Source organism: Rosa chinensis, chromosome 2, assembly GCF_002994745.2.
Source record: "Rosa chinensis cultivar Old Blush chromosome 2, RchiOBHm-V2, whole genome shotgun sequence".
Taxonomy (NCBI): domain Eukaryota; kingdom Viridiplantae; phylum Streptophyta; class Magnoliopsida; order Rosales; family Rosaceae; genus Rosa; species Rosa chinensis.
In genome coordinates this window covers 43449216-43464466 of record NC_037089.1, presented here as the reverse complement: position 1 = coordinate 43464466, position 15251 = coordinate 43449216, and the positions used below count along the sequence as shown (strand labels likewise).

Genomic DNA, 15251 nt, shown 5'->3' with positions numbered 1-15251 from the left:
GCCAGAGGTGTTGATCTAGCTGTTAGTTTTCTTTTTGGGGCTACACCTAGGATGGATGATTCAGGAATAAAGAAAAGAGGAACAATAGAAACATTGGTGGATTGGCAGTCTCTTATCCAGCAAACACTGGAATGAAAGGTACAAAACAGGGAAAAAGAATCACACAGTTACACAGATCTGGGAAATATAAACCACCTAAGTTGTATCCGAAAGTCAAAATTTCCACCCAAAGATCAAGATCTTAGGCTGGTTGGTGGTGCTTGGGAGGGTTAATACCTGTGATATTCTTCAGCAAGGAAGACCAAATGCTTGTTTTTTCCCATTGGTGTGTTGTGTTATATGCAGGGAATGAATGGAGACCATGTATTTGTGCAGTGTGAAGTTGCTTCTCGCTTGTGGGAGAGGCTATTTTTGGAGGTCTGGTTTTTAAGTGTAAGGGGATCTGGTTTCGGCAAAGGTAAAAAGGCTAAGGTTCTATGTGGTTGTAACGTGCTAGCTATCATCACTTGGGTGCTTTGGATGGAGAAAAATAGAAGAACTTTTAAAGATTACAGAGGTGTAGGGCTGGAGGAACTTTGGATTAGAGTAAAATGCCTGGCAGATTTATGGGCTTCTGTTTCAGAGGAATTTAGAGATTACAACACGTCTTTAATTATGATTGCCTGGATGGCAGGTGTAGTGTAGGCTCAGTTTCTTTGGGAGTTTTATCTGCTTCAGTTAAGAGTTTGTAGTGTTGGTCTTTCTAGTCTTTAATGTTAATTTCCTCGTTGCTTGTGGACTTCTTGTCCACTTCTGTTGAGTAACATGCTCATATATAGAGATGGTTACATGTGGGAAATGTACTTTTTCATCCAACTCAATTAGCAGGTCACATGTATCTTAGGTGCAGTCTAGGCTCAGTTTCTTTGGGAGTTATGTCTGCTTCAGTTAAGAGTTTGTAGTGTTCTTTCTAGTCTATGATGTTTCTCTTTTTTTCTTCTCCTTGTTGCTTGTGGAGTTCTTGTCCACTTTTATTAACATATAGAGATGCTTACATGTGGGAAATGTATAACTCTAGCGTTCAACTCAATTATCAGTCACACGTATCCCTGTTTTTGTATGTATGTATGTATGATTTGTGGTTGGAATTGTGTTTAAGTTACTGGCTAGGATATCTAAAGTTGTTCAGAATTCCTGTTCTCTTGAAGCAATGTCTTCATTTATTTGTTTGCTGTAATTATTTTTTTCCTTTCATTTGGTTTTTCAGTCCAGAACATCCTTCCTTTCGGGCACGTGGCCGGTCCATGCTCGGTGGTGATAGGAAGTCTTTTAGAGATTATGCTGATGACATGCCTAAATCAAGGTTTTATTTCTATTGATCTTATAATAATCCCTTTACATGAAAATTAGATCTAGAGATAGGTGTTATAGTTAATTATCCAAACTTTTCTTGCATCCTAAGGCAATGAATAGACAGCAGTCATACAAGTCTTATTCCTTAACTAAGGAACATGCATCACCTCATTATTTAGATTTCTTCCAGATTGGCTAGGTGTAGAGGTGGATGGTGGGATTAGCAATTGTGAGGGCACTTTTTTTGGCTCAAACTGATTGCCAGTACTTAATGTAGCTTTCAGTCTTTTTTGTTTGTGATGGGTGTGAGGGAGTGGGGAGCAGCCATTTTTGGTTACATGATGCGTACATCAATTCTCATTACATCTATACTATATTTCGGAGGAGAGGTCAATTAGAACTGAATTTTTGACACATATACCGCTTATTCGTTGGAAAGCATTGGAAATTTTCTTTAATAGGATTATAAAGTTAAACCATTCATATCAGGCTTGGTGTTATGGTCTGCTGAATTTCGAATTGAATACTACTATCTTTTATTAATATTTTCTTTTGTCTTGCATTGGATTTTCTTTCCTAGCTTATCTACATAACCTAAAAAATATTTGTATTCATGCTGGACTGCTTGTCCTCAATTCTTGATTGTAGCTACAGGTCAGATGGTGCATCAACATCAGAAGCACGTAGATTAAGAAGAAGAAGCATTAGTATTACTCCAGAGATTGGTGATGACATCGTAAGGTTGATGTTTATTTCATGTTTTCCAAGAGAAGTGTTTACTTCATTATAGATTGTTATTCTCCATTGTGGCAAACTGATATTTTCCCCTGTATTAAATTTCCGTGCATCTGTTTGGTTTAGTTTATTGGGCATGCTCATACCTTTTTTGTCTCCTCTTTAGTCTTTATAGTCTCTTTATACTGTAAGAATGTGATTTGCATCTTCCATTTGATTTTATTGTCAGAACTTAAGACCGATGTAATTTCTGATATAATCTGAAAGTTATTTTATGAAGAGAAGTTTTCATGGTTCATTTGGAATTGTACTAGGAGAATAAAACCTGAGGAAAAAATAATAGGCGTTGTTTTTGGTTTTGTTATCAAATATATTATAGTTTATGATCATATATTGTCGTTAGAGATGAAAGATGATGTCATATTTGTTCCTTTCTTGGCCCACAACATGTATATTTTTTTTTGGGTATTCCTGGGTGCTTTGCGATACAATTGCCGATGTAAGGATCGCTAGGAACTTGTCGTGAGGCAGAATGCTGTTAATAGTTTAATACATCTATCAACAATTTCTTACACAGAAAGGCAAGTAAACTTTTAAATTTAGGTTCTCTTTCTTAAATTTAGGAACATTTAATATTAACAGTTGTGCCCTATGGATTTGATATTTCATCACTTAGCGTTGATGGATTCACCTATTAGAGCATTTGGAGCCATGGAAATAAATCTGTCAAGGAATGTAGTCTGATTATAAAGGATCTCTTGCGGAGCCTTGTAGGCTGCTATTATATTTTGATCTTTGTGTGCGGAGGTTTTAACTTTAAATTTTTTTTTTCCTTTATCATCATATTGCGCCTTACCAGAAGTACTCTTGTCAAGGATAGATTGAATTTGGTGAGTAAGGGAGGGATTGACACTTAGTTAACTTTGATTAAAAAGCAGAAGCACCAATTAAAGTTTTAGGGTAATAATGTAAAACTGAGCTGATAGCCTGATACAATGGTGAAATGTTCGAATATAACTAGTTCACTTTCATGCTGCAAAACCAATATGGACTAGCTAGTGGAAAAATTTCTGCACTCTTAAACCATATAAGATGCTAATCTAAAAGATCATTAGATGTTGATTTTCATATGGTGACATTCATAGTCTATGGTAGAGTAATTCGTTGGATTTCTTCAAGCTATTAGCCGTGTACTACCTTTGTAGTCCATATTAGTTTGTTATTTGCACTTGTTTTCAATTATTCACTTGGATTCATCACTGTAGCATGTCGAAAGCAATGGTGAGTTGACTCACTGTTCATTTGGCTCAAACCGTAGAGCAGTCCTTATACTTGGTATATGATGATAGTCTGTGTATGACTTGGTTAATTTGTCTATGCATAGTTTGATCATACTTTCCACAGACCCATCATTCTTTGGATCACGCTTTAAATGTTATTTATATGATTTTTGGATTTGTATATATATCCATAACTCAATAACTGGGTATTCAATCAACAACATTAGGGCTGTACGTGCGATGAATGAAACATTGAAGCAAAACCGTCTCTTAAGAGGGCAGGGAGATGAGAGGTCATACAGCCACTCTTCAAATGACAGTAATAATCTTCAGAATAATGTATGTTTCTCTCGTTCTGCTGACTTTATTTTAACTTGGTCAATTCTACATCAAATAAGTTTTTTTCATAATACTCGAGTATGATACTTTGATAAACACATGATATTGACAAATATTTATTTTGTACTGGAAATTATTGCTTCTAGCGTATGCTTATATTTGAAGGATATATGGTGTATTTGTTTAGTAATAGGAAAGTGTTTGTGACACATTGAAGCTATGTCAACGGGATGCCTGTACTTGTTGCTTTGTTATGTATCAACTGCTTTCTATATTTCTGTGTACAAAATTGAGGCTTAATATCTGCTCACCTGGATGCATATAAGTTATGGGTATGTTACCATGTTTTAGGGAAGCTTGAGGTAGATCTTATTTATTAATCCTTATGCTATTCCTGTAAACTACCGTATAAGTAGGAATCTCTTTATACAGTAGGTAACTCCAAGGTGTGGTTCCATGATCAAAGTATGAGATTTGTTAGGTCCCCATTTAAAACTTATTGCTGAAAATAATAATGAAGAAGCCAAAAATAGGGATCAAGTCTATACACTGGTTTTTGTCTGTTATATATCTTCATACATTCAGGATTAGATAATTAAATAGTTTCCGATTTGGCCAAGTTTTAAAAAATATTATCCTTAGAAAGGGACTGCAAAAATATATCTTCGAATTAATGGACCACGTTGTGGGTTGGGTATTAAAGAGTCACATTGGAAAAACCAGAAAATATTGTATTCAAGTCTGTGATTCTCAGTAAAATTATGGTTTTGATTCTTTAAAATGCCATATTTCTTTACTTGTTTTGTACGAGTACTTATCAGATAGCATGGAAAATGCACATGTACGATATTTAGAACTCATGTTCTCCTCAAAAGGAAAAATAAAACTCAAATGTCATCTTGTCTTTTGCTTTTCCTTTGCAATGTCTCCAAGGCACTTCAATTTAGGAAGAGTTGTCAAAATATGTTTCTTCTTTTCTTTGTCCGTTAAGTTGATGAAGAAATAAACGCCACAAGGAGCTGCTTTCTATCTTCTGAAAGAGATAGGAAATCTACAAGTCCTAATTTGAGAGCGCATGTAAAAGAAGAGAATTCAAATCTTGCAGAAGTAGTTTTGGATTTTGGTGTAGGTTTTTTTTTTTTTTTTTTTTGGGGGGGTGGGGTGGGGGTGTGTGCTAGTGATCTCAGCTATTTCTCCATGACTTTTATTTACTTATTGGACGGTCATACATATAGTACTTTGATAAAGAAGATAATGGTAATCATGTGCCTTGCCAAATGCGCAAATTCTCTAGTGCAGAAAGTATTTCTTAAGATTATTTTTCTTAACAGATTGCATAGAGTAATTTGTTAGTTTTCTTTTTACAAATCTCAGCTTCTTAGATTTCTCCATGACTTTTATTTACTTATCAGACAGCCATACGTAACACTACTTTGATCAAGAAGATTGTGGTGAAATTCTCATTGAAGCCTGCTTATATGTTTTCTTCCTCAGGACCAAATCAGTACACAGAAAGCAATATCATTACCTTCATCGCCGCATCAGTATAGGAGCCAAACATCTGAGAGGGCTGGACCTTCAGAATTCACGAGAAGTGCTGAACTGGTTTCAACATGGAACAGAATTCTTGAATCTGCCACATTTGATAACAAACCTCTATTGCCTTACCAAGAATGGAATATTGATTTCTCAGAATTGAGTGTTGGAACTCGTGTTGGAATAGGTAAGAATTAACTTCTATAAAACTTCACTGCTCTGTTTCTTTTCTAAATCTAGCTGCTCTTCCAGCTTGATTTAGATCGTTTCTTTCATGAACTTGTGACTCTTTTTAAGTTATTGTTGGGTGTTATATATATATACTGCAGTACTAAGCGTTCCAACAGAAAATTTAAAGGTCCTAATAGTGTTGGCATTGACATCTGAGTAACTTTGCTGCAGGAAAAAGGTGATATATCATAGCAGTGCTTACTCGTAGATTTACATCATTGTTCAAGTTCATGAACACATCAGTACATCATCATTCCTTTTGTTTTACGCGATCACAGATAGTAGTAAAGTTTTCACAAGTAGGAGAAAAATTTCAAATAATACAAGATACTTTTGTGTAGAAGAGTTTCTGATTAATGTTGCTGGTCATTTATGAAGTTTGGTACTCTCATTAAGACACTATGGTAATTGCATGAGATCACTTCCAACTTCAGGCTGCTCTCTTACATGCTGTGTGTCCATCTTAATCTAGCAAACATTAGGTTTCCCAGAATATAAGAAGCTTCACTTGTCTAGGAAAAGCATCTAGTTCACCATTCTGAAAAACAAAAGTTTAACTCATTGAGCTTATTTTTGTTGCTTGTTCCATTTTTCAGGATTCTTTGGAGAAGTCTTTCGTGGCATTTGGAATGGAACAGATGTTGCAATTAAGGTTTTTTTAGAGCAAGATCTTACTACTGAGAACATGGAAGATTTCTGCAATGAAATATCCATTCTTAGGTATTTTCTCAGCAACACCTTCATTGTTGTGTTCTGTTTTTTTTCTCTTGTTGCTGCATTATTTAATAATAATTATTATCATTATTTTTTCTCTTTTATTGCTGCATTATTTATTAATTATTATTATCATTATTAATGATTATTTATTAATTTCTGATGAACTCTTTGTTTCCAGCCGCATTCGGCATCCAAATGGTACTACCTCTAATTATGCGCCATATTTCTTTTTCTCTTTGAAATTTGTATATATATATTCTGATACAAATTTCCTTTGTTTTCCACTGATTTGAGATTGACCGTGTTTTCTGCAGTCATTTTATTTCTGGGTGCATGCACAAAGCCTCCACGCTTGTCAATGGTTACAGAATACATGGAGATGGGATCCTTGTATTATTTGATTCATATAAGTGGCCAGAAGAAGAAGCTTAGCTGGCGAAGGAAACTAAAAATGTTGCGCGATATATGCAGGTGCGTTAAGTCTATCCTTCCATAACTCATTGTCTCAGTTCTTTTGGGCACTACATATTAGATCTACATAACAGATTTATGCTCTTTTACAATTATGATATTATCAAGCTTATCAAAATTTAGATTAAGCGGTACTCAGCATATGGCAAGAAAATATTCCGAAAGATAATTGCAACAAGAAATGAACAGTTAGAAGTCAAAATGGGTATTACATTGTTAGCTATAATAGGGATAATATCAGGCCTTTGAACGTCTCTCTGACACTCTGATGCATTATTTACCAGCTTGCTTTACGATTATAGGGAACTTATGTAGATAGTAAAATAGACGAGAAAGAGCCATTTAATTAGTATTATCATTTCAGCTATATCGGACTTTTTTCTCTAGTTATTGGATCACATTGATGGCTAGAGTCTGGAGGAGGTATCTTGATTTGACTAATTTATGGAAGGTTCCAAAAATGTTCCCTGAAGTGGGGAAAAAATGACTGTTAAGATAATTGCAGTGGCTAAAGGAATAGTCCCAGCAATGCAATCAAATAATGAGTAAACTTCAACGGACATTTAGTAGATCACCGTGAGCAGTGCGTGGATTATGGTTAAATGTTTTCTTTAAGATCTAGATTAAAAGATGGCAAGACTCGATGAGTTTTGATCTGCTGTATAGTAATGTTGCCAGTGCAGTAGATCTCAGTTTCTAAATGAAAAAATAATTGCTCCAAGTAAATGGGTGGAAAGAATTAGAAACGAGATTCATGTAGTCAATGGACACATCAGTGGCCTCCCACATATAATTGTCTGATTAAAGTATCATATGTAGTCAGTTCCTATATGCTGGCTATGCTAGAAATGTAGAAGGATCATTCTCAAAATATTTCATTGTTTTTCTTCGAGGTGTTAAATTAATTTTGGCTCATAGATGTTTTACAGAACTGTCTGAAACAATTTCATCTTTGTTTGCTTGCAACGTCTCTGCAGATGGTAGAAATGGAAGATTTTATCCAAGTAGCATTTTAGGCTGTCAACTTCATTGACGTAATATAAACTATGATCGTAACCTTGCTAAGAAATTTGGCATGTCTTGAGATTCCATACAATAGATTCTTGCAGAGGATTATCATAATTATCAAAATATCACTTGTCCATTTAAATAAATAAAAAAAACCATATAATTGATGTATGAATCCATTCATCATTATGATTGTAAGTAGTGTAGATTACTGACTGGATTTTTTGTTGGCTAAAGGGGGTTGATGTGCATACACCGCATGAAGATAGTTCATCGTGACCTAAAGAGCGCAAATTGTCTAGTGAATAAGCATTGGGCTGTCAAGATTTGTGATTTTGGGCTCTCAAGAATGATGACTGAGGCAAACATGAAGGACTCCTCATCTGCTGGAACTCCTGAATGGATGGCACCTGAGCTTATCCGAAATGAACCCTTCACAGAAAAGTGTGATATATTCAGCTTTGGGGTGATAATGTGGGAGCTCTGCACTCTAAATAGACCTTGGGAAGGAGTGCCACCAGAGAGGGTATGTGTTGGTCTGATTTCACTCCTTGTTTTGATCATATAGCTTGTAGCATCTCAGGATACTGTACTTTTAATTAGTTCAGTGACTCATAGTCTTCTTCTATTCAGGTTGTTTATGCTGTTGCCAATGAGGGTTCACGGTTAGACATTCCGGATAATCCACTAGGCAGGCTCATCTCAGGTATGGGCAATTTGAAAGTGTAATGGTTCATCAACTATCTAAAAACCTTTTGATTTAGCTGCCGTACATTTTACATCCAAACCCTACAATCTCTGCTTTTATCTTGGATTACAGATTGTTGGACAGAGCCGCATTTACGACCAACCTGTGATGAGATACTTTCGCGCTTGGTAGACTGCGAATAGTCGAATACTCGCTTTGCTGATACAATCTTGTTTCTTTATGTATAGAAAACATGGTAGAGGTGTTACATTGTATTCTCTCGGCTTAAGGTGTATCCTGTTGTTAACTTCCCAATCATCGTAAAATTTTAAGCTTGATTTTCTTTTATCCTTTTAAATTTTTCATCATCCAATCCAATGTGGCAACTCGGCTTTTTGTGCAATCAAAGCAAGTTTGTTGGTTTACAGACTTAAGCTGGACTTCGTTGTTGCTATTGTTTAGTAACTGCGCACTCATATAATGAGAAGGAAAACTGAAATCTATTTGTTGGCCAACGGAAATGATAAAATGAGGATCGAACGTGTTCAGAACTCCGTAAGCCTTTCAGCCTCTTGTAACCCCGAAAGAAAGAAAGAAAAAAAAAAAAACGTACAGAACATTAAGAATGTAAGATACTAACATAATCTGACTGCTTGTGATCCATACTATTGACTCTCAGTAGTTCCACTTTCAATCAAGGATTGTGCGCCTGTTCAGCGCATCTTCAAAGCGACAGCACGAGTCCACCCTCATCTCTGTACTCATTTCATTTTCGGGCGCTGGATAGTAATCCTCTCTCAGTTGCACATCCCTTAAGCTGAGGTTGAGGTTTGGGTTTCTCACAAGGAACATCATGAAATGTTCGTGAGCAGTCCCATGGATGAAAAGCTTCCGGAGTGTGATGCATTCTGCCAGCAATCCGGCAGCTGGAAGCCAGAGACTCCTCTGGTTCACATCCCGGTCTTGAGGTGGCCAATAATCGACTTCGCTGAGACTCAATTCTCCAATCCCAGAGAGGAAGAACCTCTCCCAAAGTGACAAGTCCATCTGTCCTGGTGGAGCAGTCAGTGCAAATCCCACAGTATCACCACAATCCAGCTTCATCTTTGACAGCCGAGGAAAACGGGATAGGCAGCTTAACCCGAATTCTCGCTGTGTGGGTTTGTGCCTTCCCCTGCAATCGCCTTCCACCCGGATCTGAATCTCCTCCAGATTGGGGCACTCGTCCAGACCCACCTCTGGCAATGATGTCAGCAACTCCCCCACCTCAATCCAAAGTGATAGGTACTGCAGCCTTTCCCAAGTCTCATCACTCCAAAACCCATTTCCATTCGCGTAGCCATTGGTTGGCATATAGGAACAGTCCCCATCTGATCCATACTTGCACTTCTTGCTGATCCTGTGCTCGTACTCATCACTCCATTTCAGGTCCATGTCATCATTACCATTCCGACTCATCACAACACTTTCATCATCACCAACATCATAATCATTGACTTGATTGAGATCAAAGTCCCGTGGCCAGACACAATCTATGTGCAGACGCTGAATCCGATCGCGAATTGGCTCCAGAGCACAGACTGAGCCGGCAGCATCCAGGTTCTTACAGCAAGATATGCTCACATCAACTAAAGTCTTCCTCAACAAACAAGCCAGCGTCCTCAACCCCTTCACTGTAATTTTCTTGCATCCATACACCTCAAACTTTGCAAGCTTACAACACCCCCTCGCGATTTCGATCAATCCCATATCTGTCAAATCCGCAGAGTTTCTTGATCGACAGTGACTCCAGCCCATGACACAGAGCAATGCCGTCGAGCTGGGGACCCAACCGCCGAGCACAGCCCATGGAACTGGCCAAGCTTGAGAGCTCTCAGTCTGGGACACTTGGAAGCAAGAACCTCCAAGGCCAATCCACTGTCCCTCACGTTCTTGCACACATCTAGCACCAGCTCTTCCAGCAAAGGAAGCCCGGAGAAGAAGTCGATCAAAGCCGCCCGCCCAATCTGAGCGTCCTCCGATGTGAAGCCGTCGTCGTTTGGATCCCCACGCGCGTTGGCCAAGGACGACGTATCGATGAGATGGACGACTCTGAGCTCCGGACAATTGGTCGATATGGCCAAGAGAGCCTCCTCCCCGACGATCCCTATGTATCTGGGATCAAAAATACAAGCGACGAAGAGCTGCTGAAGCTTGGGGCAGGCCTCGGTGATGGATCGGATCTCGATGGCTTTGAAACCCTCGGTAATCGACGCCGTCAGGAGATTGAGCTTGGTGAGAGAGCGGGCCACGTTGGGATGGGCTTCCAGAACCGGAGGGAGGTCCTCGGTCCAGTAGTAGAATTCCGACAAGTCCAAATCGGACAGAGTCTGGCATTGCTGGAAGAGAGGCTCGAAGTCGGCTCCGAGAGGCGACTGCGGCCGTAGATGCCACCGGACGAGCTTGACGCGGCGGAGTCCCGGCCAGAGATTGGCGACAATCTGGACGGTGGAGGAGGATCGGGAGTAGACGGTGAGGGAGGTGACGGAGGGGAAGGCGACGCGGAGCCGTTGGGCGAGGAGGGCGGGGTCGGTGGAGGAGGCGGAGGGGGAGAGCAGCGCGTGTCCCCACGGCGAGAGGAGGGAGAGGTCGAGGTCGGAGACGGAGGTGAAGCAGGTCGGGATCAGGTGGAGGTCGCGCGCGTTGCCGCGGAGCTTGAGAGAGGTGCGCGTGGCTCTCTCGAGGCTGCGGAATTTGCGGCAGACGAGGGCGACCGAGTTGCGGGAGCGGGTGTCGGAGACCAGGCCGATGATGGTGGCGAGAATCGCCTCCGGCAGGTCAGTGATCGGAGCGGCGGCGGCGGCGCTCATGCTGGTTTTGAGATTGATAAGAGAGGAATCCAGAAATGAAAGGAGAGTAGTAATTGGGGGGGTGTGATTTGTCGTGTGGCATGGAGAGCCACGTGAACGCGATTGCATCTTTATTGGTGAGGGGGGTGTGGGAATGCACGCACTGAGTGGAGCGCGTGGAGGCGCTAAAGTCAGTGTTGATTGAGTTTTGGATATGGATATGGATACGGATTCGGAACATGTATGATTCTGTACTCTGCCATCTGTTCGTTCAGTTTTCACCTTCTACATGGTTCTATGCAACCACCAGCATTCGATGCCTTTAGTTGCCCAACAAAAAAAACAGAGCAACCCTGTCTTACTTTTTTTCCATTTAAATCCGTAGAATAAAACAGAACCACCGCCCAAAATGCACGATAAATCACTCGTCTGTAAATTGTGGAACCTTTTACTTATAAATTGGAGACATTATTATCACCAGGCCAGACTCGAATAGTATTAGCGACCTGGATTGTTTTGTCATGTGTTGTTTGCCACCAAACTGTAACACTTAGTTAGACTTTGGTAGTGACGTAGTGCGCACGTTTAGAGCCATTGATCATCGCCGGCTCATGCTCCTTAGGTTGTTAGTAAAAGAGGTCGACGGCGGAGCTAGCATTTCTATAAAGGAGTTGATTACAGCATATTGTAAAGAGTTACGAGTCCAATTAGCTGAAATTTCAGGACATAATATGTACTTTGTATGCAAAAATAATTACTTTTTTCTTTTTTTTACCAGTAAAAAGTGAGTGAACTTTTAGTTCATTCATCAAATTTAGGGATGACAATGGGCCGGGTTGGGATGAGAATCACAATATCATCCCTATCCTTGGGATCATTCTCTACCCCATCCCTGCCCCAATTCCCAATAAAAATATATTGGGGATTCCCCGTCCCCATCCCCACTGGGAACTAAGCCTTCAAACCCGTCCCAAATCCCCAATAAGAATTTAATAAATAAAATAATTTTTCTCATATTGCCTTTTTAAAAATAAAAATCTATAACAAATAAATTTAAAACATGATTAAATTCATAAATCATAATTCTATGAGTGCAAAAGTCAAAATACCATTAAAGTAAAAGTGTAGCTATTAAAGTGAAGTAGTAAATATATATATATATATTATATAAAAAATAAATTAAAAAATATATATGTTAAATATATGTATATATTATTGGGGCAGGTTTGGTGATGGGAATCACAATACCATCCCCGCCCCATCCTCAATCTTAGATAGCGGGGATTAGGGATCCTCATCCTCATTCCCCATTTGTCCCCAAATTCTCCCCCCATTAGGGACATGTATCAAATGGAGCTCCACCCTGCTGGAGATATTTGTCTTCCCTAATCAAATTATGAAGGTGTGAAAGTGAAGTACGTATGCATAGCATGTGCATTGTTTGGTACACCAACAAATGATTTACTGTGGAAGGACAAAGTAGACCATCTCGCAACTATTGGAAATTTATAGATAACATGATTTGTGTTTCCTTTTTCCTTTGGTTTCCATACAGGAAAGTACAGAGAACATGATACAGGTGGTGATGGTTGGAGGGACAAGTCACAAATCGTTTTACTACTTTTGGTGTTTTGTGTTTATGCGGCCTTTTGTAGATGTACATGGACTTTTGTGGCCTTGGGTGGTGCCCTCTGTCCACAAACTAACAAGCTTATCCATCCATTCTTTCTCCTCCTTCTGCTAAACAACATTTTCCGTTTTATTTTGGGTGAATTATCAACATTCATTTTTTTTTTCTTTTGATTGTGGATAACGGATATTTTAGTCTCGATTAGACAGAGAGGTATATGGTTTCTTAGTCAATGGAGAAAACGTTGGGTTTACGTTTTCTTAGTGCACTGAACCAATTAATTTTACTTGAAATATAAGCATGTGTACATGTATTGAGTTATATGTGTTTATGTACTTATGAAAATGATCCTTGAATTGTAGAATGAACATCATGTTTCCAACATACCTACATGGCTAGCTGTAACTAGAGAATCACACGATAAACTCCTGCTAAAATTCACTTATTGGGGATAGTTAATATAAAAACTAAACAATTAAAAAAAAAACACCGAATATGGGAAATCAAACTAACTAGCTGGGATTCGTCTCTCTCACCCAGTCTCTTCAGCTAAATTAGTAAAATGAAATAAAGCATGCACAGTATGACAGTAACCATTAGTGATGGCCACAAAGTCCCATGTGCTCACGAGAAGCCATGGCTATTCCAAGTGGGCTCAGGGTGGCAAGGAGGCACAGGGAGAGAGAGGTAGGTACCAGTGGCCATCAAAATCAAACTATATATATTTCTTGATTAATTGATCTTTCCCGATCAGATGGTGCCTTTCAAGACCGAGATCCACCGTGTTGGACTCGTCAGCGAGAGTGAGAGCCGACGCCGACCCTGCTCTCATTTCTGCCATGGGCATTGCAGAAGATGGTGAAAGAGATAGAGCGCAAGGAGATCGAAAATCCTAAAAACCATTGTCGACCTAGGGTGACTGCCTGCATGGCATGGCTAATATCCAATAAAAGGCAATCATAGTGAGTGTCCATTCTTTGAAAGCATATTTCGTTTTCCTTTTAACAATGAGATTCAAAGATGCAATTAGCTAGTGATGAGAAATTCCTATCTAGCTAGCTTCCAGCAAATAAAGTGGTGGCATCGAAATTTAAAGAACAGGGCGCAATGGGCGTCGTTTGAAAGTGAGAAAGACAGAGAATGAGAGAAAGAGCTGTGTGCATGCATCAGTACCCAATTTCGCACATGGACTTTTGGAAATAAGATGCATATATTGAAGTTTTAGTTCATCAGAAAAGTTATACCAAAAACTAAGAAAGTGGAACCTCTTGACTAAATGCAAGACATTCTTTCGCAGCAGGGGTTTGATTAATGACCACTCTCTTTTTTTTTTTCATGTTCTTTCATTTTCATCTGTAGCAATCGTGGTTATGTACGGAGACTGAAGTTGGGTTTATCCTGCTATTATTTTGCAAGATGCTCTCTAACGGTGAATTGTCACACCTTATATTTTGCATATATAAGGATATTTTTGTTTTAATAAAAGAGAGTTCTAGAGATTTGACGGTTGACCGAACAAAACTTTTGATGTGACAAGAATATATAGCTGCACTTGATTTTTTGAGAACGATGTTCAAGACAAAGAGTAGGGATATTAGCTAGAGTCGCATTAATATGGATGAATGCTTTAACAACAGTAAGGATATTTTGTTTCTGAGTGGAAGGATGTCTTGTTATATATCCTTTATTTGCTAAACCTAGCTAGCGTTGAGAAATTTCTTCTCACCTTATCTCAAAGACTAAGCTAGATTCTTTGTGGATCAGGTTTTTACTAATGTCTGGCCTCTAGACTTCAAATCAATTGGATATATATAGATTATAATGTTTCATGTGAATGGTAAACAGGGGAATAAACATTCACAAAACGAGAAGTTGGCAATTAGATAGATAAATACAGTATGATTTTTGATGTGTCAGTATTAAGCATCTTGACTTGATAGTGATTTTTTACTTAAATACAAGCTTACATACTATTAAAATATGAGAAATATGAATATTTAAGGTTATCGAATCACAGAGATTGATTGAGACTAAAAGTTTTTGATTAATTGTTTTAATGGAATGTGCAATATAACATGGAGAACCTCATGGAAGGTGCTATGTACTGTGGAGAGCCTCGGAAAAATTGACGGTACAGGGGCCAAAACCCTAGAGACCACCACCGACGACTGTCGTCGTAGTTCGTGCTTAGGTTTCTTGATAGGTGAAGTCGTTGTTCCTATACCTTCCAAGCCTTGCCCCTGCCATACCCGTCGCGCCCGAACAACCATTTAGAGGGGTGTTCCAGTCTTATGCATCTAATAACACAAGCTTCGATACCTTTTTCTCACATAAAAGAGACCGATCTACCTCCATGAAGGGGAACTAATTTAATCTACAGACTTTCCAAATCACACTAGAGTGCTAGACATTGCATCTCTATCCACACTCGAACCACCATTTACATAGGTACCACA

At 39.0% G+C, this 15251-nt stretch overlaps 2 protein-coding genes across 2 annotated transcripts; one reads left to right on the top strand and one right to left on the bottom strand.

The window, feature by feature from the left end:
• Positions 1-348: 348 nt before the first annotated feature.
• On the top strand, positions 349-8740 carry LOC112186327 (serine/threonine-protein kinase EDR1). The gene is made up of 10 exons (XM_024324701.2): positions 349-1342; positions 1981-2073; positions 3575-3686; positions 5181-5409; positions 6050-6173; positions 6349-6368; positions 6485-6641; positions 7887-8175; positions 8283-8355; positions 8470-8740. The coding sequence occupies exons 1-10, from the start codon at positions 957-959 to the stop codon at positions 8538-8540; spliced, it is 1554 nt and encodes a 517-aa protein (XP_024180469.2). The 5' UTR covers positions 349-956; the 3' UTR covers positions 8541-8740.
• A 123-nt stretch (positions 8741-8863) lies between these two features.
• LOC112186326 (F-box/LRR-repeat MAX2 homolog A-like) lies at positions 8864-11424 on the bottom strand. Its single transcript, XM_024324700.2, is given in 3 exon segments — positions 8864-10107; positions 10109-10166; positions 10168-11424. Coding segments are annotated over 3 exon segments (2265 nt in total). The 5' UTR covers positions 11295-11424; the 3' UTR covers positions 8864-9027.
• Positions 11425-15251: the final 3827 nt, after the last annotated feature.

What these genes read in the sequence shown, in the direction of transcription:
- LOC112186327 (XM_024324701.2), top strand. Translation starts at nt 957, where the DNA reads ATGATGTTTCTCTTTTTTTCTTCTCCTTGTTGCTTGTGGAGTTCTTGT. An exon ending in GTAATAATCTTCAGAATAAT is followed by an intron (nt 3,687 to 5,180) that starts GTATGTTTCTCT and finishes TTTCTTCCTCAG; the next exon opens with GACCAAATCAGTACACAGAA. An exon ending in CCGCATTCGGCATCCAAATG is followed by an intron (nt 6,369 to 6,484) that starts GTACTACCTCTA and finishes TGTTTTCTGCAG; the next exon opens with TCATTTTATTTCTGGGTGCA.